Here is a 27,860-nt window from a genome sequence, read left to right on the forward strand (position 1 = left end):
ATTTTGCGTGCAAGCATGCATCAGGACTCAGTGTGAATATGCATCAGCGAATGGACTGCGAGCGGCCCGTCTGATGCCGAGACCAGCCCTTTGTAAACAGATGATAAGTGCGAGGTTCAAGAAAACACTCAATGCACCATTTGCTAGAGACATTCATCTGGAAACGATTATAAGAGTAGGAAAAGCACCTATTATGAAGTCATTGTAGTGATGCAACAATATTTCAGCAGTGTCAAATCACAGGCAACACTGCATTGGGACAATGGCTTGTTTGTATTGAATTCCTAAGTAAATCTGGATGTAAAAAATCTGTTATTGATGTAAGTGTGTGTGTGTGTGTTGGGCTTCCTCGAAGGGCGGTGTGTGAGCATAACCCTTCTCGCCACACAAACCGCTACTCAACCTCAACAACAAAAACTCTTTCCTCCTGTTTACGCCCGTCCTCTCTTAAACACTCCCATCCAGTAGAAAAACAACTAACCAACTCAACCGTAAAGTTATGATATTATAAAGCACATTATAAAGGTGCTCAACTGCTGGGTTATGACCCGATAATGGGGTCGCAGGTGGAAAACAATGCGCTGCACTGATCATATATACAGTGATCAACATTTAAAGTGGATCACAACCTTTCATTAAAGTTATAAATGAATTTTGAACAGTACTTGTACTTTGATTAACTTTTTTGATCCACTTGAAATGCTGACTACTGTATTTACTTTTGTAGGCCAACATGTTTGTTCGCATCACCCTGATTACCTTGACAAAACCCAATAGGATTTTTCCACTGGAGAAAATAAGCTCTGTGACCGACCAAAAAAAAAAAAGTTTATGATTCTTACATACTATCTTAAATCTCAACACAACTTTTATGAATTTTGAAGCCTAAAACCAATCGGCAGAAGTAAGTGTTGCCCTGTTTAGTAAATCTGGGTCATAATATCCTGACAACCTCTTTATTTAGACACTTGTTAGCAACCGCCTTTTTCAAGACAAGCCAATGCTTTTAAAAAAAAATGTGCATGATGCTGATGAATTTTATGTTGTAGAATAAAACATGACAATATCTTGAGCTTATGTTCACCATAGAACTTATTTTAGGCGATTAACCAAAACCTATCAGTTTTGGCCTTCAAAAACATGTCACTCTATTGTGCATATTTTAGGTCAGCAGCTTTTAAATGGGAGGAGAAACACATTCCACATGTTTAACTGTTGATGTCAAAGAGCATGTGTCTCATCTAAACTGAAGACAGCATGGACAGGTTGCAGTCAGATCAGTGAAGCACATGAGAACTGAAAGACTGAGGTGGTTCCCCTAGAAAGAGCATTTCATTCAGATAAAACATATCCCTGAAATGCATTGTAAGACGCTTTGGATAAAAGCATCTACCAAATGCATAAATTCAAATGTATAAAATCATCTCTAGAAGAAAGAATCCTGATGAAAACTGAAGTGGTCTGATGTTAATAAATAGGAACAGAGCATAAGAAAATGACATTTCTTATGACAAGATTTTTTTGATATTTACAAGATTATGAATAAGATGAGGAAAGTGCATTAACAAAGTCAATGATTCGTCTGGAAATAAAAGCACTTTTCAAAATATTTATTTTGATAGCCAACTTTAGACATTATACTAACTATAAGTGACTTTGCAAGCACATATTCTACTAACCCAAACCTAACACTCTACTAACACTATGGGCCATATTTTAACAATCTGAAATGCAAGTATCAAACGCGAAACGCAAGTAACTTTGTGGGCGGATCTCAAATCTAAAATGTGTTGGTCTGAAGTAGCTTCATTATTCATAGGTGTGGTTTGGGCGTAACGTGAAATAAACCAATCAGAGCGTCATCTCACATTCCCTTTAAGAGCAGGCGCGCTTGTTCCATGGCGGATTGCTATTATAACGGCGGATTTGCCAGACGCACACCAGGAGCGGTTCACAGCCGAGGAGACCGACGTTCTTGTCAGGGCCGTAAAACACAGAGAAGTGACATTGGGGATGGAGAAACACACCCAAATTAGCTTCAGTTAAACAGGCGTATAATAATTTGGGTAAATGTGTAAGCTAGATTTATGCCTATTTTTTCACATCTTCATGGACACCACAATGATTTCCCTCGTGTGGTAATATTTTTCCTTGTAATTATGTATGGTTTGCAAAAATGAAAACTGCTGCGTCTGTGTAGATGAGAGAAGCAAAGTGTATGCGCGTTGTGCACACGCTACATTATGGCCAAGCATGTGCCCTTAAAATAGCATCTGAATAGCATATGCACAATATGCAATTCCTGGTCAGTGGCGGAATTGTTTTCTGAAACTGCAAAATAGCACCAGGGAACGTTTGCGCCGGAACACGCCTCCTCTTTTCGCTGAACCGCCCCCGGGAGCGCAAGTTCATTCCCTAATTTACCGACGTGCGTCTGTGGAGGGAAAAGTCCGCTGTGCGTCGTGTGCAAAATAGGAATGAAACATGCGTCGGCGTACAAAGTCAATTGCGCTGGGTGCAAGATAGGGCCCTATGAGTTAATTGACATGTAGTTGCATAGTTAGTAGAATGTCTAAAGTTGACTATCAAAATAAGTGTAAAAAATGTTGTTTTATTGCCCTTCCTCCTGCAATCTGGTCCATACTAATGTGGTGATGCAGTGCATTTGAAAATGCACTTTAGGAGTGAAGTCGTGACCTCTGAGGGCCCTCGGGTGAAACAGAGACACACTGAAGCTCATATAGAAATTAAAGGTGACAGAGGCATTCACTGATTCATGCATTTGGTCAGCAGTCACCATGGATCAGTGAAAAACGAAAATTCACCCAAAAATGAAAGTTCTGTATTGTTTACTCACCCTTGTGCCATTCCAAAAATCATATTAGTATTTCATATTATCCTTTTATGGCGTTTTTTTGTCCTTGCTCGACGGCATCGGGTCACTATAAACTGTGTTTAGCCGTTTAAGTTGTTCAAAAATGTCAACTTTTATAATGCATGGGAAAAAATAACAGCACACACAGATTTGAAAAAACATGAGGGCCTTTATGTTTTGGGGGGAACTATTCTTGAAGGATGCAATTCATAACATTCACAGCATGCATTTCATAACCTTGCACTCCAGTTATATCAGATCATATCAAATGCACATGATCAACCTTAGCTTGAAATGTTACGTTATTCTCCATTTGCTTTTCTTTTTCTACCTTGGGAAACGTGCATTTTTTTCTGTGAAGCTGCTTTGAAATGAAATGTATTGTGAAAGGTGCTATACAAATAACTATGGAATTTATTAAAATGTAAATGCCAATAAAGCATGCACAAAAGCACGCAGCATTACTGCAGATTTTGGGGAGACACATGACTCAAGTGATACATGACTCATAATGAAATCAGCAAATACGAACGTGTGTTTTACGGGACTTTTCCCCCTTTTGAGCGTTTGATTTGAAGAAGATGAACGGCTCAGGTTTAAGCAGGAAATGGTTAAAGGTATGAAACTACAGCAAAACCCCCCTATCCTTTTCCTCTGATGCTATTCTCAGAGTCTAGTGACAATGCAAAACTAACAACTGAATTGACATTACCAGAATTACTACAGCGAGTACAAACCTGGCAAATGTTCAGCTTACCATCCGATTCTTCACATTCAAACCTAGTGTGTTTGATTCAAAAAGGAAAAGAAGTCTCTTGTGCTTATCAAGGCTGCATTTATTTGATCAAAAAATAAAGTAAATGAAATGTGAAATATTATTAGAGTTTTATTTTAAAACTTTTACTACTTATATATATTTTTTTACTGTTATCTATCTGAATATATTGTCAAATGTAATTTATTCCTGTGATCAAAGCTGAATTTTCAGCATCATTACTCCAGTTTTCAGTGTCACATGATCCTTCAGAAATCAGTCTAATATGATGATTTGCTGCTCAAGAAACATTTCTGATTGTTATCAATGATGAAAATAGTTACTAATACAGTAAAAAATCTGGGCTAAGTAAGATTTTTTTTTAAATAGCAAGGCTAAATTTATCAAAAGTGACATTTATAATGTTACAAAAATATTCTATTTCAAATAAATGCTGTTCTTTTGAACTTTCTGTTCATCAAAGAATCCTGAAAAAAAAAATGTATCTCTGTCTCCATGAAAATATGAAGTGATTTAAAAGGCATCTCAATGGTGATTCTTACGGGTCACAGGTAAAGCGGGTCTCTCAGACAGCTGCTCTGTAACTGGAGGGGACACATCGCTCAGTTTAAGTCAGGGATAAGACGCTCTTATCCGTTGATTGCACAAAGACGGACAAAATCGCACCCTAAGCTGGAAGAAGTTGTCCAGACCTGCACTCTCACTCCACTTAAACAACAACAACAAAAGAGATGCTTAATGCGGGCGAGTGCCAGGTGCTTGAGACACACTCTCACCCCGGACCGGGGTCACGCTTTAGCATCCCATGACAGCTCCACTGATTAGCAGACAAGCCTGGAGGTGATGAAAGGTCAGATAGAGAGAGAGAAGGAGATGGACAGTCAAGGTGAAGGAGGACAGAGGTTACAACACGACCTCCTCGAGGCCATATGTCCTTCTCAGACTGACCAATAGCCTGCTTGACCTTTCACCTCAGGTTCACGCTGTCTCTTTCACCACAAAACCACTCCATCAGAATGTCAAGGAATCGGCATTCTAGAGTGGATACATTCTTTTTCCCAAGGCGTGATGTTGCCAGGCAACCAGTGTTACGATGTACAACAAACACAGACACTGGATGACGACATCACTACTGAGAGGACAGGAGAGGGATTGGTCAATCAGAACGTAATCAGAAAGGTTACGTCAGACACGCCCACTCACAGTGAGTGTTTGGTAATGGTAATAATAATTATGTAAGTAATCATAATTTGAGCAACGTATTATGCAATGCACTCATATAAAAATATGACATTAAATTAAGTACAAAAAGGCAATGATAGATAGAATGGTACAATGATCGATTAAATGATGGATGGATGGATGGATGGATGATAGATGGATAAACGGATGGATGGAGTGACAGAACCATAGACAGATAGATAGAAAGATGGATGATGGAATGACAGAACCATAGATAGATAGATAGAAAGATGGATGGATGGATGGAACGACAGAACCATGGATAGATAGATGGATAGAAAGATGGATGATGGAATAACAGAACCATAGATAGATAGAAAGATGGATGGATGAATGGATGGAATGACAGAACCATAGATAGAAAGATGGATGGATGGAACGACAGAACTATGGATGGATGGATGGATGGAAGGAAGGAATGACAGAACCATAGATAGATAGATAGAAAGATGGATGGATGAATGGATGGATGGATGGAATGACAGAACCATAGATAGAAAGGTGGATGGATGGATGGATGGATGGAAGGAAGGAAGGAATGACAGAACCATAGATAGATAGATAGATAGATAGAAAGATGGATGGATGGATGACAGAACCATGGATGAATTGATGGATGATGGAATGACAGAACCATAGATAGAAAAATAGAAAGATGGATGGATGGATGGATGGATGGGTGGATGGATGGATGGATGGATGGATGGATGGAATGACAGAACCATAGATAGAAAGATAGAAAGATGGATGGATGGATGGATGGAATGACAGAACCATAAATAGAAAGGTGGATGGATGGAACGACAAAACCATGGATGGATGGATAGAGCTATAGCTGAACAATCTTTGAGTCATAATATTTTCCCTCCAGTGAAGGAAACTCGAACCCACTCTGTCACAGCAGGATCAACACAAGTCACTCAATCACTTCAGGTCAAGCGTCCTCAAACCCCGGAGCAGCTGCACCAGATCAAATCAACATAATCCTCAGTGCGATTCGTGTTCGGCACAGGCCTGCACATCTGATGCACAGTGACAGAGTCGACTCCGACAACTACGCACCCACTGTTTCAAGGTGCGCTTGAAATGCAATACATCTTAATTACCTGGTTGCGAGCCCTTCGGGTGCCTCTGAGACGCTGTCATGTCTCTCTCTCTCTCCTTCGGTTATGTTTAACGGCTATTATAGTCAGACTTTTGTGAGAAAAGACAGTTCTGAAAATACCACTAGGCAATTATAGTATTACCCAAAAGCTCATGAAACATGTCAGAAATGTATGTTTGGACAGGCTTTGAAGTCGGCCTATGTTTTCTTTTCTTGTGGTCCAAAATAGCTGAGTGTACCTAAATCAATCTATTCTCAAACTAGAAATCTTCATAATCGAAAACAACACACAAAAAAAAAAAACTCCCACCCGCCTTCGGCTGTAGTGTGTTTTATTTCTTTGACAGTTGCATACAGTAACCGCCCTAGTGCCCTCCTATGTGTTTCCCTACATTGCAAGATGATTCATAGTTTCTATATATAAAAAAACAAAAGCATCGCATCGATCACTTAAAACAACCTTGTTTTTACAATCCTCTCACTATGTGCACTAAGTTTAAACCATCGTAATTAGAGCTGAGGTTTGCTTCACATTCAGTACACACCTTGAAAAAGGTTTTGCCAACCTAAGAAAAGAAAAATGCATTGAAAACTAAACAATACATCAGGTTAAGTCCACTATTAACCCTGAGGAACTTTTCAATTCTAAACTGCACTGACTCGTTCACTCCAGTTCACTCAGATGATTCATTTAAACGAACTGACTCTGTAGTTCACTACTCTATTCTCAGTATAAACTATGGCGTATTCTAGTTGTTTAAGTTGTATTTTGTGCATAAGCATAATGCTGTCTCCATAATAAAGATCATTCGATCAATCAATCAATCAATCAAAAAAAATTAATTTTTTTCTTCAATTATATCATCAGATAATGATTAAAACACATTATATTAAGCACAATACAAAGCTTCAGTGTATCTAGAACACACTGAAGCTACTCACTGTGAGTAAGATACTAAAAATGTCACTATTAAGGCAGTTTGACTACTAGCTACTAATACTAGACTGTAACTGGACTACTTTAAATTACAACCAGCTTGTGGACCGAGAAGACTTCATTTTGAAAGCAAATAAGTTGTGACCGCATTCGGAAGCACGTTTTCTGACCGCATAAACAGTGATTTAATCGAAATGGCTCTGAGCTTTAAGTTCAAGAGTTGTTAAGGCATTAATGCAGCTCTTGTTGGGTTATTCAGAGCTGGGTGTGTCGACTGAAAGCGACCGAAGCCACAACCTGCACTAGTTTCCTGTTGGTGTAAACCCAAAGCAACGCTTCCTATCGTTACCTGCACTAATCACGAAAGTGAAAAAACTACATCAAGAGATGCAATCGCAACCACAAGACCACATGACCAATGAAAAACACAGCTTTGATGGAAGCGCGTGCCGGCAGCGTGTCAAGAGCCGATATCGCGTGCTCACACCTATACGTGCATCTCCAGATCTCCGTTAAATTCAGCGACTTTACAACTGCTCTGTGGCCATCGTTACAGCCAAGCCCAAACGAACGTCGTAATTAGTCATTATGGGGGTTACACCCTAAAACAGGTTCACAAATTTACTCATGACTGTTGAACTGTTTAACAGCTGACCTAACAAGCACTTCTACCTCTCGTGATTCTCAGAGGACCTGGATGGATGTTCAGCGCTAGTTCGGGCCTGTTGGTATGAATAACACCATCATCAATATGATGGTCATTTGGACGTGTCAACTCTATGTGAACTCCCAAGTTGGCGTATTTCACTTGCACAGAGAACCGGGAGGATTGTTCCCGCTTTCCCATGATTGCTATCTGATTAAGATTAAATGGAAAAAGGCAAGATGAGTCACTTGACCTACAACGTACACAAGTTAGATGTGATGTAGTCCGTCTTCGTTAGTCCGTCTTCACTAACCTGCTGAAAATGTAGTTGCTCTGTCTTCAGTTATGTCTCATTGCATTGTCAACTTCGCCTCAGATGTTTCTTCTACAAATAAAGACAGACCCAAATGAGTCAATAGTCGTCATCCAGTAAGAGTACAGAGCTAAACATGGTAAAACTGTGTAAAAAGGTCAAAGCATGAACTAACTGTGAGCATTATGTTTCTACAACATTTATTAAATCTCTGTTAATGTCAGTTAATAAAAACACAAATGTGACCCTGGATCACAAAACCAGTCACATGTTGCACAGGTATATTTGTGGCCAACAATACATTGCATGGGTCAAAATTATTGATTTTGCTTTTATGCCAAAAATCATTAGGATATTAAGTAAAGATCATGTTCCATGAAGATATTTTGTAAATTTCCTACCGTAAATATATAAAACACTTATTTTTGTGAGTGAATGCAGCACAATCGTGAACATAAATGCACAACTTTAAAGGAGATTTTCTCAATGTTTAGATTTTTTTTGCAAAAAAAATAGTAAAATAGTATCCTAACAAACCACACATCAATGGACAGCGTATTTATTCAGCTTCCAGGTGATGTATAAATCTCAGTTTCAAAAAATTGACCCATGTGACTGGTTTTGTGGTCCAGGGTCACAATTGTTTGTTGTTTGTTCATTTTAGCTCAAAGTGCATTAACTATTGTTAGCAAATACAAGTCTGGATTTAAAAAAAATAAGAGTGGCAGAGCGAGTTATTGATGGATGGATGGATAGATAGATAGATGGATGGATAGATAGATAGATAGATAGATAGATAGATAGATAGATAGATAGATAGATAGATAGATAGATAGATAGATAGATAGATAGATAGATAGATAGATAGATAGATAGATAGATAGATAGATAGATAGATAGATAGATAGATAGATTAACCAAACCAGCATACATATTTCTACTGGTCATTTCCAGTATACATCCTTTGAATGACACATACTACTGCATTTGCAGAGTCACATGAACCGGTTCAAGCCGGTTTGCCTCTATCAGCATTTTTAACCAGATGCTTCCCACTTTTCCAGTCGGTAGCTCTTGACCTGCATGACCTCAATGACGGAGTCCACCGCGTGCTCAGGAAACTGTCTGAAGCGTAAACGGCCCCGTGGGATTTCGCGATGATTGATAGCGGAGGAAAAACGCAACAGAGAAACAAGGCAGGTGTCAAACCTTTGGCCTTTCTGTTACGTAATCATCGAAAGGTGCAACATGTGCTCAGGTGGACCACAGATAACCACAGATCTGCTCCTGTAACAGAACCAGGAAGAACAAACGTTACCTGGATCAGGAATCTGCGCAAGTTTAGGAGTGTTGCTGCGGTCGGAAAATATTCAAGGTCTGTCGTGTGCTTGAATCACAGGAACAAATGATTATGCGTAATTTCCTAAAGACACAGAAGAAGAGTCATGGCAGCTTGCTTAAGAGGATTATATAATGACAGTAGCTTCGGGAGTTCATGCAAAGGTCAAAAGGTCAAGAACTTCTTCAAAGGTTTGTATACAGACAAATGTATGTGAACAGAACACAGTGAAAACACACACAACATCCTCTAACCTCAAGGCATAATCAATAGTAAAACTGATGCATATTTAAAACGCTTGATCTTGAAATAAGATCCATATGTGCAAAGGAATGTTTAAGCACATATTTAGGGTGTTTATGCAGTGAAACTTGTCTTCCCCATTGGGGTTTATATAGGTAGCTACTGATGGAGTGTGTAGATGTCTGTGGTTAACTGCTGAAGGATGTAGTAAGAGCATCTGAGCTTGAATGAGGAGACTGTACGGGTTGTAAGTGTATGATGTTTATTCAGCTGCCAGAGTTTGCTAGAGCTGCAGGAATGTCGAAATGCACTTGCTTCTGTGCCTTTAGGTACCAGAGAAGACACACCCACACACACACACACACACACACACACACACACACACACACGTTTGCTTCATCGACGACTGCTGTCCGAATGACCGTCTGAAATATCCTAGGGTTGCAGAAAAACCTCCTTGTTTAAACAATTAAACAATATTAAAGACGTGTTAATTTTTCAATGCATGATTTTTAAAGTCAACATGAAACTATTTGCAATTTTAATTTCGTCATGTAGCATTTTGGATGGATGGATGATGGATGGAACAACGGATGGATGGATGGATGGATGGATAGATAGAACAAAAGATGGATGGATTGATAGAACGATGTATGGATGGATGGACAATCGGATGGATAGACAGACAGATAGAATGATAGATGGATGGATGGATGGAACGACAGAACCATGGATGGATGGATGAATGGATGGATGGAACAATGCATGGAATGACAGAACCATATATATATAGATAGATAGATAGATAGATAGATAGATAGATAGATAGATAGATAGATAGATAGATAGAAAGATGGATGGATGGATGGAATGACAGAACCATGGATAGAAAGATAGAAAGATGGATGGATGGAATGACAGAACCATGGATGGATGGATAGAAAGATGGATGGATGGAACGATAGATAGAACAACAGATGGATGGATGGATGGATGGATGCATGGAATAACAGAACCATAGATAGATAGATAGAAAGATGGATGGATGGAACGATAGATAGAACAACAGATGGATGGATGGATGGATGGATGCATGGAATAACAGAACCATAGATAGATAGATAGAAAGATGGATGGATGGAACGATGCATGGAATAACAGAACCATAGATAGATAGATAGAAAGATGGATGGATGGAACTATAGATAAGAACAACAGATGGATGGATGGATGGATGGATGGATGGATGGATGGATGGATGGATGGATGGATGGATGGATGGATGGATGGATGGATGGAACGATGCATGGAATGACAGAACCATAGATAGAAAGATGGATGGATGGAACGACAGAACCAAGGATGGATGGATGGATGGATGGATGGAACGAACGATGCATGGAATGACAGAACCATAGATAGAAAGATAGAAAGATTGATGGAAGGAATGACAGAACCATAGATAGATAGATAGAAAGATGGATGGATGGACGGAACGACAGAACCATAGATAGAAAGATAGAAAGATTGATGGAAGGAATGACAGAACCATAGATAGATAGATAGAAAGATGGATGGATAGAACAATGCATGGAATGACATAACCATAGATAGATAGATAGAATAAATTTACACTTTAAAAAAAGTTCCATTTTTGGTTCCCCAAAGAACCTCTCACTGAACCGCTCTTAAAATAACCATTTTTCACATTTTAATAATCTCAAGAACCCTTTTCTACAATAAAGAACCTTTTGCACAATGAAAAGCCTCCATGTTGAAGTTAAAGGATCTCCATGGATCCACCGATGCCAGTAAAGAGCCTTCAGTGAAAGGTTGAGTTCCATGGCCGTAGATTCAATGCCGGCCGGAGAATCGTTTTCAACCGCTGCGATTCTAATGAAAGAAAGTCTGTTATACACTAAACTTTACAATTTGTTGCCCTTCAACTGCAAACCATTAGCGCTCACATAAAAGACACAACATCTGCCAGAAAGTATCAGTGAGCGTTGAAAAGAACAAAACAGAGTTAGGCGGAATGAAACCGATGTCTCTCTCCTTCACTGTTGACACAACCCACGGTTCACAACGTTAAATGTCACGCAACTACAGCGCTCTGCTTCCCGTAATCACACAGAAATCACCTTTCACGCTCTCATTCTGACAATGAAAACACTCGAGTTTCGCAGCACAGCCTGAACACAGGCGTGATTAGGTGCGAACAGCTAATAAATGAGAACCACACTCCCTGCTACGGTCCCAATTAGATCCTTATGGACCCAACATGACAAACCCGAGGCCTTCAGCCAGCGCTCTGTCATAACAGAGTTCAGAGCCGCGCATGGAAAGGTGTTAGTGGAATGCAACATGGTTAGCGTGACGCTCCGTGTGGAACAAATGCCTTATAGTTCTGTGCCCCGTTCCTTTCACTTTAATAGAGAGCAGAAACTAATAAACATTTTGATACGCTACAGGTGTTGATGCATGCTTCTGTGGTGCATTATTCTGTGCACGTTTAAGGTCTACCACTAATATAAAGTGATTCAATTATCATTAACTCAAAACTAAAACAGCTAAAAAAAATAAAAAATAAAATATTAACTTAAAAATAAAATATATAGAGTTTTGTTTTCCATTTCAGCTAGTTGCAAAGGCAACGGTTCTCAATTTCAATCGGTTTAAAAATACATAGAATAAATAAACGATATAATATAGAATAATAAATAAATATAAAGCTAAAAAAACTAAAACTTAATAAAAATTATACACTTTTTAAAAAAAAAAACTAATAAAAATTATAAAACAAAATGACTAAAACTTTAAATAAAATTAAAATGAATACAGAAAATAAAAAAATAAATAAGTAAAAGTACTCATTTTAATTCAGTTTAAAAATAAATAGAATAAACTACATAATATAGAATAAATAAACTATAAAGATAAAAATAAAAACAATATATTTTAAAAACTAAAATAAATGAAAACAGAAAATAAAAAATAAAATCTGATACAAAATAACAGTATAATAGTACGTTTTTAATTTCAGCTAGTTGCAAAGGTAACATATCTAAATTTTGTTCAGTTTAAAAATAAATAGAATAAATAAACTATATAATATAGAATAAATAAACTATAATAAGTAAATAAACTATAAAGCTCAAAAATAAAACTATATGCACATATATAATTACTAAAAAGTTTAAATACAATTAGAATGAAAACAGGAAAAAAAAAATTCTGATACAAAATAATACTTATCAAAATCCTTCACAGCCTACATATGCAGCATCCTAACCTGAAACACTCTTCATAGGCAGCAATTCTGTGTCATTCAAATATTACATTCAAATAAGTTTGGCATTTGCATGTTGCTAAGCTTCCAAGCATAAAAATACATAGCAAACACAAAGAGTATAAAAGAGCGTTTTTAATTTCTATCAATGCTTTTTGAAATGCATTACAGGTTCTTCATGTAGAGTGCTAAAAAGACATCCGCAAATGCACCTGTGACATCTTAAAATGCTGCATAGTTTGCATTTCTCATGTTTTGTGATGAGACATGCACTTACTATAAACAAATATGTTTTATAATTAGTAACTCGCTATGTAGACTTATGTCATTTGATGCTATAACAGTTTATGTAACGCCACGCCGAACCAAACAATCTTGTTTAATAGGCCCGTGACGTGCAGACAATAACTCATCAGACACTATACACTTCTGTTTGTGACGTTTAACTTTAATACGCGTTTAATATGTAAAATGGCAGTGCTGTTCTCAGGTGCATGAGTGGAAAAAGCACGTTCTTGTTCCCCGAGCTTTTCCACAAATATTTCAAGTGTACTGAAATTAGAGCTGGAGTCCATCCAGGCCTTTGAATTCCTGCGAGCACGACGCACGTGCCAGACCGACTCTGTTTTTAATTTTTCACCCTTCTTGTGTTTTCCTTACAGAGGCCGTGCGTCTCAATGCAATCATTCTCTGATTCCTCGCGAATCTGTCCGCGTGTGTGCAGGAAATGGGGCCAAACTGGCTTCCTGAGTGGCTCGGGAGGAAACACGGAAATAAGAAAGGGGTGTGTGTTTAAAAATAACTCGGTATAAAAGGTCCAGACAGGATCCCACTCACTCTCAGACTCACTCTCACACACTCGCTGGCGGGATGTTTCTCCGGCGTTGCACACTCGCATTCAGGCACGCAGGCCTCTCTGGAGTCACGCTACCAATACTACATCAACAAATCACACACATTTGAATAAAAGACTCACATACAGCAAAGAAAGACATCAAAACATATAATATTTGGACTTTAATGAAGGCAGAATGATGGCAGATTCTATGTCAAATGTCAAAAGACTCTACACTATGTCCGAATTCACATATCCTCCCTAAATAGTATTCAAAAGTGTGTCACAAATTGTAGTATGTTGAAATTACTGTTCCATAGATACCCGGATGGTCTACTTTTCCCGGTTATAATCCGAGATCCATGCACACTAACGGCTGATATTGCCTCGTCAGACGAGGATTTGATTTGAACTACAAACACCAATAAAAAAAGTGTTAAAACTACAAACATGGCGGGTGTGCGAGTCTGACGGTTCAGCAGAGAGGTTTAGATATGGTGCGTTCAAGTCATCTCGTATAGATCGTATTTACGAGTTGAACGCACTTGAACGCCACCACAATGTCGTAAATACCAGTGGGGAGTTCGGGATTTTCTTTAAGCCCCGATCTGAACGAGTTGGGGGCGTGTCAGTGATTAACATGGCGGAATACACAATATGTAAAGGTATTTAGCTGTGATATTGTCAGGCTTTTCTATTTACAGAGCAGTTAGCTAATCGCCAACACAGAATATGATAGTATTATAATATAACAATGCAACATGTAACGATGAGTTGCAGTGGCTTCATAAATTATTTAAAAACATAAAAATACAAAGTACACCTGATGCACATTTCTTTGTTCTTCATTTTCTAGAACAAGAGTTTAATAACCTTACTGTATTTTTGTGTAATTAATTAAGAGAAAGTACTCCGCCATCTTGCTCCGATGAAAGTGACTTGAACGCACATGTCGTTATAAGCGCGACTTCCCACCTCGTACGTACGAACCTCCCAGGAGGACTTGAACGCACCAATATATACGAAAATATATGTATTCAATGTTATCCACATTATATTTAATCTGCAACAACATCGTGAGCTTTTATGAAGATGCATTTGAAGCCTTGAGACGAAGAACCATAAAAGTTTTGAATAATGACTTTTTTTTATCATTTGGACTGTGAACATTATATTATATATTTTTATTTTACTTGAAGATAGACAAGGTCTCCATCATTATGCAAACACATGAGGAGATTCTCCGCATGAAAGACCCATGACTTTCAGATCAATGTGCTACATTTCTCTCTGATAACAGTGGGAAATTGAATTAAATTGAAAGTGGAGGATTCTACCTGTGACGAGATGATTGACAGGGGAGTTTAAACAGTGATAGGATGAAAGCGACAGAGCGGTCTGTTATAGACATAATTATGTCTCAAAGCTTGCCTACTCAAAAAGTATGTACTTTTTCTTCACAAAAACAGTGCATACTTTTAGGGCGAATTGGGATGCAGCAATAGTAGATCCATGCACTATTAATAAAAAATCTGAGATATAAAGAAAATGCTGTGTGTTACAAGAAAATACTATTTTAGTCTATCAACTTCAAAACTTTGTTTAATTCAGTGCTACTTGCCGTTGCTTTGTAGAAATGTACTTTCTAGGTAAATCCTACGGCAATTTTTTTAGTGTGGTGTGTATTCCAAAAAACATGGTACAACTGTGGTACACATCCCGAAAACCGTGGTAATACCATGCTACTTTTAGGCACTTAATGCAAGAAAGCGTTGGTCCATCCTCAAAGGCCTGAAGTTGTATAACAATGTCAATCTGCATACTCGCATATACAGACCCTTTCCAAAAAATTAGAATATCATGGGAAAGTTTATTTATTTCCATAATTCCATTCAAACGTTAAACTTCCATAGATTATAGATTCAGGGCCCACAACTTAAACGATTTCAAGTATTTAGTTGTTTATTTGTACATAATTTGGGCTTCCAGCTCATAAAACCCACGAAAACAGGATTTCAAAAAATTAGAATATTACATGAAATCACACAGTAATTACACAGTGATACCATGGTCATTGAACCAGGTTTTGGTTCTTTTGGCAGTGTGGGCCGGTGCAAATCCTGCTGGAGAATGAAGTCAGCATCTCCATAAAGCTTGTCTGCTGAAGGAAGCATGAAGTGCTCTGAAAATGTCCTGGTAGACGGCTGCGTTGAGTGGACAGCACAGTGGACCAACACCAGCCGATGACATGGCTCCCCAAACCAACACAGACTGTGGAAACTTCACACTGGACTTCAAGCATCTTGGATTGTGTGCCTCTCCATTCTTCCTCCAGACTCTGGGACCTTGGTTTCCAAAGGAGATGCAAAATTTGCTCTCATCAGAAAAGAGGACTTTGGTCCACTGTGCTTTATTAAATGCAGAGTCAACGCAGCCGTCTACCAGGACATTTCCAGAGCACTTCATGCTTCCTTCATTCTCCAGCAGGATTTGCACCGGCCCACACTGCCAAAATAACCAAAACCTGGTTCAATGACCATGGTATCACTGTGTAATTACTGTGTGATTTCATGTAATATTCTAATTTTTTGAAATCCTGTTTTCGTGGGTTTTATGAGCTGGAAGCCCAAATTATGTACAAATAAACAACTAAATACTTGAAATCGTTTAAGTTGTGGGCCCTGAATCTATAATCTATGGAAGTTTAACGCTTTGAATGGAATTATGGAAATAAATAAACTTTCCCATGATATTCAAATTTTTTGGAAAGGGTCTGTATTATAACCTATCTCTAATCTGCTTAATGCAACTATAAGGCATGAAGATATTAAGATACAATAAACATTAACATTATGATTTTGCTTTGAAACATGTGTGTATTGTGAAAAGCGCTATACAAATGAAATTGGCGGAACAAAACAAAAGAAAACTAAAGTGTCTGCATTATGGGTAAATGTGTCTACAGTTTAGACCATAAATCATAACTACAAAACCAAGAATGTAAAGTGAGTGTAATGCACAAATTTCACACACAAATCACCCAAAACCTGACAGGAGATTGACATGAGAATGATCCATGTAGTAAGCAAAGATGAAAGAAGCTGTGGTTTGTAAAATTCCTGACGTCTGTGTTGCATGCATATCTAACATGAATGCAATTCATGTACAGTAAGTCATAGCGTCTTCTCTAACATTTCTTAAGACAGATCACAAATCCAGCGGTATCGTTGATAGTTCTCGCATTTTCAGGACTGTGACGGCTTATGAAAAACATGTTTTGCAACTTTCACATGTGTTACCCAACCATTACAATATTGTGCAAAAAAAGGTCATTTTGAAAGATTAAGAAATAATTCTCAAAAGTAATTGCTCATTCTTGGAGGACGCATGATTTGGCACGACTTAAAGTCCAGCATTAAAGGACGTCCATCTCTATAATCATAATAATCTCTTTTCGGATGAATCATCTTGGATAGAATGAGAAGATTTCGGTTTCAATCCTGATATAAGAAGAATGACAGATGGTGACTAACTCAAACAACGACTGTTACTGTAAAATAAAAACACACTCACTTGTGTGTTAAACAGAAAAACATTGCAATTCCTCAACATAAGATTTATATCTACAGTAATAGTTTCCTGCAAAATATATTTTCCCAAGAGGCATAAACATACAGACGAGCACCTACACGCACACCGGGATGGAAATAGCAATTCATTCATCGCACCGGCATGAACACACTTGCACACTGACACATCATTTAGAAATGATGCATGTAATGCATGCTGGAACGCTGCCATGACAGGCTGGACACATGTCAGACTCCCGCGCGCATGACGTCTGTAATTGCTTTCATTTAGTGCAGTGGAAAAACTGATCTACGTTCGTCTGCATAAACATGGCGACTGTTACCACAAACATGTGCCGTTATGTGTCGTTTACATTCAGATGACTTAAGATGTGTAAAGACGAAAGCTAGCGCTGGTTTTTAAAACAACAAGGGCCGTTCACATCGCCAGAGCCCGTTTGAGGGGACGTCATGCAAATTAGCATCGCCTACTACCAGTGGAAAGCCTGAAAGCTTGACGCAAACTTGAGAGTGCAAATGCTTCTAGTCATGCAAGCTCAGTTTGAAAGCATTTTAATAACACGACACTGTGCATCAGTTTAGCATTTCAGGCCAAAGACTGCAATATATCTATGATGTTTTTGAAAGAAGTCACGAAAGATAGTCTTCAGTGTCACATGATCCTTCAGAAATCATTCTAATATGATGATATGAACATTTCTGATTATTAATGTTTAAAGCAGTTGTGCTGCTTCATATTTTTGTGCAAACCGTGATACACTTCCATTCAAGAGTTTTGAGTCAGTTTTTAGCTTTGTGAGTATTAGACTTATTTTAAAAACATTACAAAATCATAATTGTTCCAAAGCTTTGATGGGTAGAGAGAGAGAGAGAGAGAGAGTGAGTGTGTGTGTGTGTGTGTGTGTGTGTGTGTGTGTGTGTGTGTGTGTGTGTGTGTGTGTGTGTGTGTGTGTGTGTGATGAGTAGGTTTAGGGGTCCGGTGTGTGTGTGTGTGTGTGTGTGTGATGAGTAGGTTTAGGGGTCGGGTGTGTGTGTGTGATGGATAGGTTTAGCGGTCGGGTTAGTGTTTGTGTGTGTGTGTCTGTGTGTGTGTGATCGGTAGGTTTAGGGGTCGGGTTAGTGTGTGTGTGTGTGTGTGTGTGTGTGTGATGGGTAGGTTTAGCGGTCGGGTTAGTGTTTGTGTGTGTGTGTGTGTGTGTGTGTGTGTGTGTGTGTGTGTGTGATGGGTAGGTTTAGCGGTCGGGTTAGTGTTTGTGTGTGTGTGTGTGTGTGTGTGTGTGTGTGTGTGTGTGTGTGTGTGTGTGTGTGTGTGATGGGTAGGTTTAGCAGTCGGGTTAGTGTGTGTGTGTGTGTGTGTGTGTGTGTGTGTGTGTGTGTGTGTGTGTGTGTGTGTGTGTGTGTGTGTGTGTGTGATGGGTAGGTTTAGCAGTCGGGTTAGTGTTTGTGTGTGTGTGTGTGTGTGTGTGTGTGTGTGTGTGTGTGTGTGTGTGTGTGTGTGATGGGTAGGTTTAGCAGTCGGGTTAGTGTGTGTGTGTGTGTGTGTGTGTGTGTGTGTGTGTGTGTGTGTGTGTGTGTGTGTGTGTGTGTGTGTGTGATGGGTAGGTTTAGCGGTCGGGTTAGTGTGTGTGTGTGTGTGTGTGTGTGTGAGATGGATAGGTTTAGCAGTCGGGTTAGTGTTTGTGTGTGTGTGTGTGTGTGTATGTGTGTGTGTGTGTGATGGGTAGGTTTAGGGGTTGGGTTAGTGTGTGTGTGTGTGTGTGTGTGTGTGTGTGTGTGTGTGTGTGTGTGTGTGTGTGTGTGTGTGTGTGTGATGGGTAGGTTTAGGGGTTGGGTTAGTGTGTGTGTGTGTGTGTGTGTGTGTGTGTGTGTGTGTGTGTGTGTGTGATGGGTAGGTTTAGGGGTTGGGTTAGTGTGTGTGTGTGTGTGTGTGTGTGTGTGTGTGTGTGTGTGTGTGAGATGGGTAGGTTAAGCGGTAGGTTTAGTGTAAGGAGAGAGAATATACAGTTTGTACAGTATAAAAAGCATTACGTCTATGGAAAGTCCCCATAAAACATGAAAAAGCAAGTGTGTGTGTGTGTGTGTGTTTGGTTTACACAGTTTGGTTCAAGGTTAGGGTTAGGCTCAGTTTGGATTAATTGCATCATGAAGCACGTCTGATTTCACAAACTTCATGTCACACAGTATTAACTCATGCGGTCACCTGAGCTCACGGGGAGGAAACGCATCAGTCCATCCGATCCATCAAAGATCACGAGCGCTGGACTCTTCCTGTACAGTTCTGTGAAACCGGCATTTCTGTGGCACAACCGGCTCTTCCCAACATCTGTGATGACAGGGAAAACAACTCATGAGGGAAAAATCTTTAACATCTCTAACAGAAGTGACATTAGATCGAGAGCACAACGGTGATCTCACGTTTTAAGTCGGATCGCAACACTGTCTCAAACGGCTCGGATTTGCAATCAAAAGATCTCAATGTGACATTATTAACCGTTTCACAGAATTTTCCCAAGATCAAACAATCTGAGCTGCTCTTAAGGAATTTTAGGAGAAGCTTCTGAGGCAATGCTGATAATGAGATGACACAACAGATTACGATTTCTAAATCTGATGTGACATTCACCGGAAACTTCTGGCATGCATGTAAGATGAGCATGTCTCACTTTATTCTCAATTAATCAAAATGCATGAATCAAAACAAACTAGAAGCGCAAGAAACTCTGGTTTGCAAGGAAAATCTAGTTTGCATAATAGGTTACGCAAAACCAGTGTGAGCCAGAGTGAGTGAGCCACCTTCAGTTCCATTGAAGATTTGTGACTAAAGGGATGAGAAACATCCCAAACTCCTTCTTGCTCAACACAAACAGCACATAGAAACTGAGGAAGAACATGCGCATCCCAGCGCTTTATCAGACTCATGACTGTTATGAACCCCACTGAGGTCAAGAGGTCAACTCAATATTTTACACAACTAAACATCAAAGCTTTTCATGCTTTATATGCAACTATTTCATGCAACAATTAAGCTTAAAATGTTCTCTTTTTTTGGAAATGTACATTATGCACAATTAAATGTAGGCCTATGGCATTGTCGTGTTTGTCATACAATTTTATATATGAAGAGTTCAGATGCAAAAGCCTCTAAGTGCCATCTGAAATTTTCTTCTAGAATGATCATTTTTATAAAGCTTGTATATTTAAGTTCAGTAATTTCACTTAAATGGCAGTGCAAATACCTATTATTTGTCATTTAAGTGAAATTACTGATACAAGCTTTATAAAAATGATCATTCTAGAAGAAAATTTCAGATGGCTCTTCATATATATGTATAAAACACCATGTATTTTGGATGTTCCATGAGAATACCATGGTAGGCCTATGAAGAAATAATTATCGACCATGTTTTAAAACAGTTTTTCTTGGTTTCGACTGTGTGTCAATTTCAAAAAGTGCCAGTGAATTGCCGATACCAAGGTTTTTATACACCACCTTATCGTGTAGGCCATCATGTAAATACCACAGTACATTAACATCATTCAGTATCATGGTAAATATCAAAGTACTGCCGCTCATGGGAACCAAAGTACAAAGTGCATATACCAGTGAAGTAGAATTGTGTATTTTTCAGATGTACATAATAAGTAACCTGTCCAGTTTTTCTTTTCCTGTCAGTTTCTTAAATGGCGGGTCTCGCGTGCTTTAACGCAAACAGTCGCGTCGCGTCGCGTCCTCGGGACATCATTAACCAAAACTAATGGCTGCTAAAGCAAAGCCAATAATTCCCAGCAGCCATCAGCATTCCAGCCATTTAATCCCCCCTCCATTTACACCTGAATGCGGCGAAAGGTGAGGCGAACTTCTGAGAGGAGAGAGTCAGGGGATCAGGTGAGACTGGCGCCTGCTGTCCGCGTTTAGACAAACCCGCTGCGCGCGCACAATCATCATGATAAAGCGCCTTTGAGGGCTCGCGCTTTCACATTAATCACGCTTCACATGCATTCCTCACTGAAAACCTTTACCACAGTAAACACGGTTCAACTCCACTTCTCATGCTGGGTCAACGGCGATATCAATCTGAGAGGAAAAAAATAGATTTTTATTTTCACACGTGATGTGAAATGTAATCTTTGTATTGTATGTGCATTCTTTTTTTTTTTTTTTTTTTAAACAATGTCTAGTGTGGTAACCATAGACATAATAAATACAGATTTATATGCATATTATGGTGGTAACCATCAAGCACTACAATATTTTCCTTGTGTGCACACAACTTAGTGATTATTTAAAATAAGCACTACTAATAATCACGTTTTTAATAACATTTTTAAAAAGTTCAAATTCAAAAATCAAATCAAAAGTTAAAAATCTAGAAAAATATTGTATTACATTTTACCTAAAAAAACGTGCATTTTCAAAAACAGGTATGTATATATATATAGACCTGTTTTTGAAAAAGAAAACCTGTTTTTGAAAACAGGTTTTCTTTTTCAAAAACAGGTCTATATTATATAGATAGATAGATATATAATGACAGGGAAAACTTGACTTTTGGATCACCTACTAATCTATTGTACAGAAAATTGCCATATCAGCATGCAAAAACAACTTTATTTGACTTCTGAAGTCTAAATGTAACTTTATTGTGTAGTCACTTGCTTTCATTGGAAAGCGCATATATTTGGAGTCTAAATTACGCATGGGTGAACGTAGGCTGTTTGGAGACTGGAATTACACTTGGATCAATTGGAGCTTTTGTTGAAACGCCTTGGTTACAGTTTTGTGTTTGTTCTATACAGATGATAGTGGTAGTGCGAGTGACACGCCTCCCTTCTCAGCCGCGCCCCTGACGCGCGCGTCACCAGCGCTTAAATGAGAGAGCGAGCGCGCAGTCCTGCACTGAGACACTGTGAACCTGTAGAGAGAGCGCACGGTGAGATATATATACCGACTATATTTGGGAGCTCTGAACGCGGTTTCCTTCACTCACACAATTGGTCCAGGATCAGTATTTATTAGGTAGGAGGCGCTCCTGCCAGACACTCTTTGTTCATGACTCTGGAAGTTCACTCGAGGGAAAAGCGCACCGACGTTTGACATACATCGCTTCAGGAGCAAGTGCAGCAACACAGAAGAAAACTACAACTCAATACGAGCCGTGACAATTGGAAATGGCTTTACCTTGCCTTTTGCCTTCGATTTCAACGTTTGCACACCACAAGGAAAAATTTTGGGAGGATGTAAGTATTTGACACATTTTTATGCGCTTCTGAAACTAAGGTGAATTAAGGGGCTTTTGGGTGATGTGGGAAACCTAAGCGCGTGCGTGGTTAAAACTGCGGTAGATACGTGTTCTAAGCGAGTATATTATATTTTCCACTTGTTTGCATAAGTTTGCACTAGACAAAATATATTGAAGATACATTCGCGGAAAACGTGTTAATATTTAAAATTGTGCTTATAAGGGAAATTTATCTTGTTTTATGATGTTAAAAACTTGGTTATATATATATATATAAAGATGACTGACAGAAATTACATATATACCAAATAAGCATGCATAGATGTGTATATATGTCAAATTTATCTTGTTTTACTATATATATATATAAATAGTATGGAGAATTCAGGGTGATTGGGACACTTCTGGTCATTGAGATGACTTGGAAAAAGTGTCCTAATCAAAAAAGTGTCCTAATCCATCTCCACAAAATCTAATATATATATTTTCTCATTTACTCAGTCAATTCAGTTTGACAGGGATTGGGGTTGATTAGGACACTTTTTCCAAGTTATTTCAATGGCCAAAAGTGTCCCAATCACTCTTAATTCTCCCTATATAGTAAAACAAGATAAATATCATATATATACATCCATGCATGCTTATAAAGTACATCTATCTATATGTACAAGTGATTTCTGTCTTAAAAAGAGATAAAGATACCCGTGAATGTTTTTTAGCAGATTGTCCTGTGATTTAAAGTGTTGAACGGACAATCACAGAGTCATACATCTAGAATTCACTGAATTGAACCGTCATAAAAAGCTTTCAGTATGAGTAACCCTCGGTATTTCCTCGGTTGTGTTGCAGAGGTGGAGAAGCGAGGAGGACAAGCCCGTGATGGGCAGCTGCCCTCAGCTCAACGTGGCACAGAACATGGACACATGTCGTGTCCGCAAGGATGACGAGGATCTGAGCAATTATCTGGACCTGGAGTTTATCCTGGCCAACACGACAGGACCTCTGGAGGCAGGAGCCGAATACGTGTCTCACGCGGAGCCGTGTGGCCTGTACTCGACGGGAGCGTACGCGTCTCCGGACCCTCCTCCGTACGGGAACAGCCTCATGGCCGAGCTTCTGAGATCCGACGTGGACAACGGCTACGACGGCACGATTCAGGGAAGATTCGTCATCAACTCCACTGGGTTCCCCAGACAGGACTTTGTTGATATCAAAGTGGAGCCGCCGATGGACGGTTACGGGCCGGTGATGGGAATGGTGCCGCAAAGCTGCCAAAAAATCAAACAAGAGGGCAACGTTTCATGCATGATGTCTTTCGAGCAACCCAGACTGGCCGTCTCTCCGCAGGCGACGGGGAATATGACGCCCCCGTTGAGTCCGGAAGACTCCCATCTGAGGCAATCCGTGTTTCCTCAGGGTTTCCATCACTCGCCGGCGACCTACGCTCAAATGCAACTCCCATACACGGCGCCGCACCAGTTCGGCATGTTCGACGAGCCCATCGGGATGCAGCCCAACATGCAACGGGCTCTCCTGACTCCGCCGTCCTCCCCGCTGGAGCTACTGGAGTCCAAACCCAAGCGAGGACGGCGCACCTGGCCGAGGAAGCGCACCGCGACACACACCTGCACCTTCGCCGGCTGCGGGAAGACGTACACCAAGAGCTCGCATCTGAAGGCACATCACCGAACACACACCGGTAAGAGCGTGTCTGACCTCGTCTTTTAAAGGTGCAGTGTGTAAGAATGACAACTAGTGGTCGAAATGGGTACTGCAGTCCAAATTCAATTGGTATCACAGACCAAAACAATAACAAACATTCCAGCCTAGTAAAATAACTAGCTGTAGAAGTGTTTTTCAGAGAATGTTAGCATGTCTCCTCAAACATATTATGGTATTTCATGCTTTAGTAGAGTGACACACAGCACCTTTAACCCCCGTTTGTGTTTTTAAAGCACCTAAACGTGACTCTCCCGCTTTGTTTCATCAGGTGAGAAGCCGTACCACTGCAACTGGGAGGGATGCGGATGGAAATTCGCCCGTTCCGATGAGCTGACGCGTCATTTCCGGAAACACACGGGCCACCGGCCGTTCCAGTGCCATCTGTGTGAGCGCGCCTTCTCCCGCTCCGACCACCTCGCCCTGCATATGAAGAGACACCTGTGAGGACTGGATCCACTGCCTTATTTAATGACTTTAAGACAATCGTCCGTAAAGATATATATATCATCATACTTTTGTAACAAAGTAGCTGGTACTACATAGATTACGCGGAGCTCTTTTTTTTTTTTTAAAGGTCTTTTTGGGTAAAACAAAGCATCCTGAAGGGCTGGTCCTATGAATCTGTGTGTGTATGTTTAACAGTGCCTTTCTGAAGCCACGAAGAGTGCAACGCCTGACGACTAGCAAACCTCCAGTGGAAAATGCACGATGACAATGTTTTGCTCTTGAAACTGCCTTGCAACAAACAGAGCTGTGTGTTCAAATGTGTTTGATTTGATTTCTTTTCATTCTTGATACACTCTTGATTGCATGTGTACTGAACGAAGCATTTCTTTTCAAACGTTTGGCAACACTTTACAATTAAGTTGACGCGGTAACGATGAGCAATCGATTCGTTACAGTAACATTAATAAACGCTTTCAAATTGTTTTTAATGTTTTGTCGTGAAGTGTTACCCGAACGAAGGCACATCGAGTGGCCCTGTCGTACACTAGCACCGTATGCACTAGGGCTTGAAGTCCTGGCTTTTTATAAGATTGTGTACATACATTTTATATTGTAAGTACTGTATTTATTGTAAATATTAAACTAAATTTGAATATATATATATTTCTCTGGTGTCATTGCCTGTCATGTTCAGTCTGACCTGTATGATGTCGGTTGCTGGTCTCTCATTATGGGCTCCTTTGAAGCGACTGGAAAACGACGTCCCCAGAAACCGGAGACTCTTAAGGCCGATGCACGAGTGCTATTCCTGAACCCCCACTCAAGCTCGTATTATAGTTTAGACCAAGATGCTTTCCAGCTGCGTCAGGTTGAGGCCAGCAGCCTGTGGCTTCTGCCTATAAATACAAACACTACATTTACATAATTACAGAGAGAGAATTTAGATCCGTCTGGACGGAGGGGCGCTCGCTCTCTGCTGAAGATCCCAGACTCCAGAGACACGGAAAACACACGCACATCAAAGAGACTCCACTGGTGCTTTGATGTCGGACGTGGAAGATAGAATACTAAATCTGCATATTTTATACCAATATTTGTTCAGCATAAGATCATTTCGCTCAGGGATGGAAAGACATTTTGAGATTTACAAAGAAAAATGCATTTGTTTATTTATATACAAGTCAAAAGTTTAGACATGCCTAGTGCTATTTTTTATATTTTAAGAAAAGTAGAAATGTGTATAAATATTTTTGGACATGGTGCAATTCATTCTAAAATGCTATATAAAAAAATATGCAATTATTAAATTATACATCATGTGCATGCAAAATATATTAAAGTATATACAAGTTCAATGTGAAAAAAGTATATATATAATAAAATGTAATCAAATTGAATGTGTTAGTTGCATATTATCTGCATACAAAATATTTATTTATATAAAAGTCAAAAGTTTAGCCTACTCATGGTATATTATTGCTATTTTTTACATTTTAAGAAAAGTAGAAACATATATAAATATTTTTTGACATGGTGCAATTCATTCTAAAATTAAAAAATTAAAACGCTATATAAAAAAATATGCAATTATACATCATGTGCATGCAAAATATATTAAAAGTATACAAGTTTAATGTGAAAAAACTATATATATATAATATAAAATGTAATCAAATTGAATCAAAAGTGTTAAAATATATATTAAAGAAAAAAAAAATATTAAAGTAAATTGCTTGTTTTTGATCTGCATGTGTGATGTGATATATATAATGAAAATGCTATATAAATAGTAAAAATAAAACCAATGCATCATATATATAAATAAATAAATAAAATAAATAAGAGTTGTGCTTGTTCTGCATGAGTGAATAATGTGTGAAAACAAAATAACAGGTTCCCTTTTACGCAAATTCAAGAGAAAAAGAAGAAACGTGATCCTGACTATTATTAGCCGACTCAGTGAACTGAAGCAGAAATCTCATTTCACTTTTGTGTGCTGATGATAGTAACTTTTACTACCAATCTGACATGAACAGAAAACAAGCTTCTCTTTTTTCCCCCTTCAAAGCAAAACAAATATAAAGGAGCGTGTGTTTACTGTGATTACGGCATTTAACAGATTGCAAAGTACAAAGTCTATACAAAAACTATCTATTAAAGATGAGATATTCTCCCAACTATATATATATATATATATATGCAATGACACGTTTTAAACTATGCAAATAAATAGTACTTTAAATTCACTTTGTGTAAAATGTCTGAAACCTGAACACATCTATAGAGTTGGTCAGTAATCCCTGACCCCACTATTTAACCACTCAGCACTAAAACCACAACTAAATCCAAAGACTAGACGAGAATGTCTGGCGAAGCGTCTGAATGAAGCGCACGTGTGGATGGTTAAGTAGGTGAGGGAAGAAAAACACAAATGAGGAAAGAGCTGAAGCCTTGTGTTTCTGTCACCTGAGCCCTGCTCATTTGTCCATCTTAACATCGGCCCTTTCAGCGGCCTTCAGTAAATAAAAACTCGCACAGGAATTTCCTGTTATTCCAAATGGGGGTAATTAACATACCGAAGCTAAAATTCATGCAGCTGTTAAATTATTTTCACACTTAGATCTCAATCTTTCCAAGGCCTCCATTTGAGTCCGGCTCGAGCTCGGACTTCATTCTTCCAGCTTGTGTTACTCGGCGGATCCAGGAAAAACAGTCGTTCACAGAGCATTTGCAGAAGACAAAGGTCTGATAGACTCGAGAAAAAGAGCTCGTCCAACACTAGAGATTCACAGCAGGACTAACGCATTAGTGATAGTTGAGCTCACTGACATGAAATGAGCAGATCTGAAGCGTAGCAGGTGCGCACACACACACACACACACACACACACACACACACACACCTGATCTGAAAGTCTCAATCTGTCTGAATGTTCTGGATCTGAAGGCAAACGGCCTGAACACTGCAGCTTCTTTATTTCATATTTGTGACCCTGGACCACAAAACCAGTCACATGGGTCAGTTTTTTGAAATTGAGATTTATACATCATTATATTTGAACATCTGGAATCTGAGGATGCAAAAAAATCAAAACATTGAGAAAATCTCCTTTAAAGTTGTTCATTTATGTTGGCGATTGTGCTGCATTCACTCACAAAAATACATGTTTTATATATTTACGATAGGAAATTTACTAAATATCTTCATGGAACATGATCTTTACTTAATATCCTAATGATTTTTGACATAAAAGAAAAATCTA

The 27,860-nt window shown here is 39.0% G+C and overlaps 1 protein-coding gene and 1 long non-coding RNA gene across 2 annotated transcripts; one reads left to right on the forward strand and one right to left on the reverse strand.

Annotated features, from left to right (window-relative positions):
* Positions 1–1,241: 1,241 nt before the first annotated feature.
* LOC307161942 lies at positions 1,242–21,189 on the reverse strand. Its single transcript, XR_013821823.1, has 3 exons — positions 20,837–21,189; positions 19,390–19,512; positions 1,242–1,318 (listed from the first exon to the last, which is right to left on the reverse strand). It is a non-coding gene; the product is annotated as an uncharacterized lncRNA (long non-coding RNA).
* Positions 21,190–22,085: 896 nt separating this feature from the next.
* On the forward strand, positions 22,086–25,257 carry klf2b (Kruppel like factor 2b). The gene is made up of 3 exons (XM_079875488.1): positions 22,086–22,427; positions 23,279–24,128; positions 24,420–25,257. Exons 1-3 carry the CDS (start codon positions 22,359–22,361, stop codon positions 24,593–24,595), a joined length of 1,095 nt encoding a protein of 364 aa, XP_079731614.1. The 5' UTR covers positions 22,086–22,358; the 3' UTR covers positions 24,596–25,257.
* Positions 25,258–27,860: the final 2,603 nt, after the last annotated feature.

The sequence above is a fragment of the Squalius cephalus genome, assembly GCF_949319135.1.
Source record: "Squalius cephalus genome assembly, chromosome: 7".
NCBI classification, from domain to species: Eukaryota; Metazoa; Chordata; class Actinopteri; order Cypriniformes; family Leuciscidae; genus Squalius; species Squalius cephalus.

Excerpts from the sequence above, each read along its gene's own strand:
- klf2b (XM_079875488.1), top strand. The coding sequence starts at position 22,359 with ATGGCTTTACCTTGCCTTTTGCCTTCGATTTCAACGTTTGCACACCAC. Across the intron at positions 22,428-23,278 it reads AGGAAAAATTTTGGGAGGAT|AGGTGGAGAAGCGAGGAGGA; the intron begins GTAAGTATTTGA and ends GTTGTGTTGCAG. Across the intron at positions 24,129-24,419 it reads ACATCACCGAACACACACCG|GTGAGAAGCCGTACCACTGC; the intron begins GTAAGAGCGTGT and ends TTGTTTCATCAG.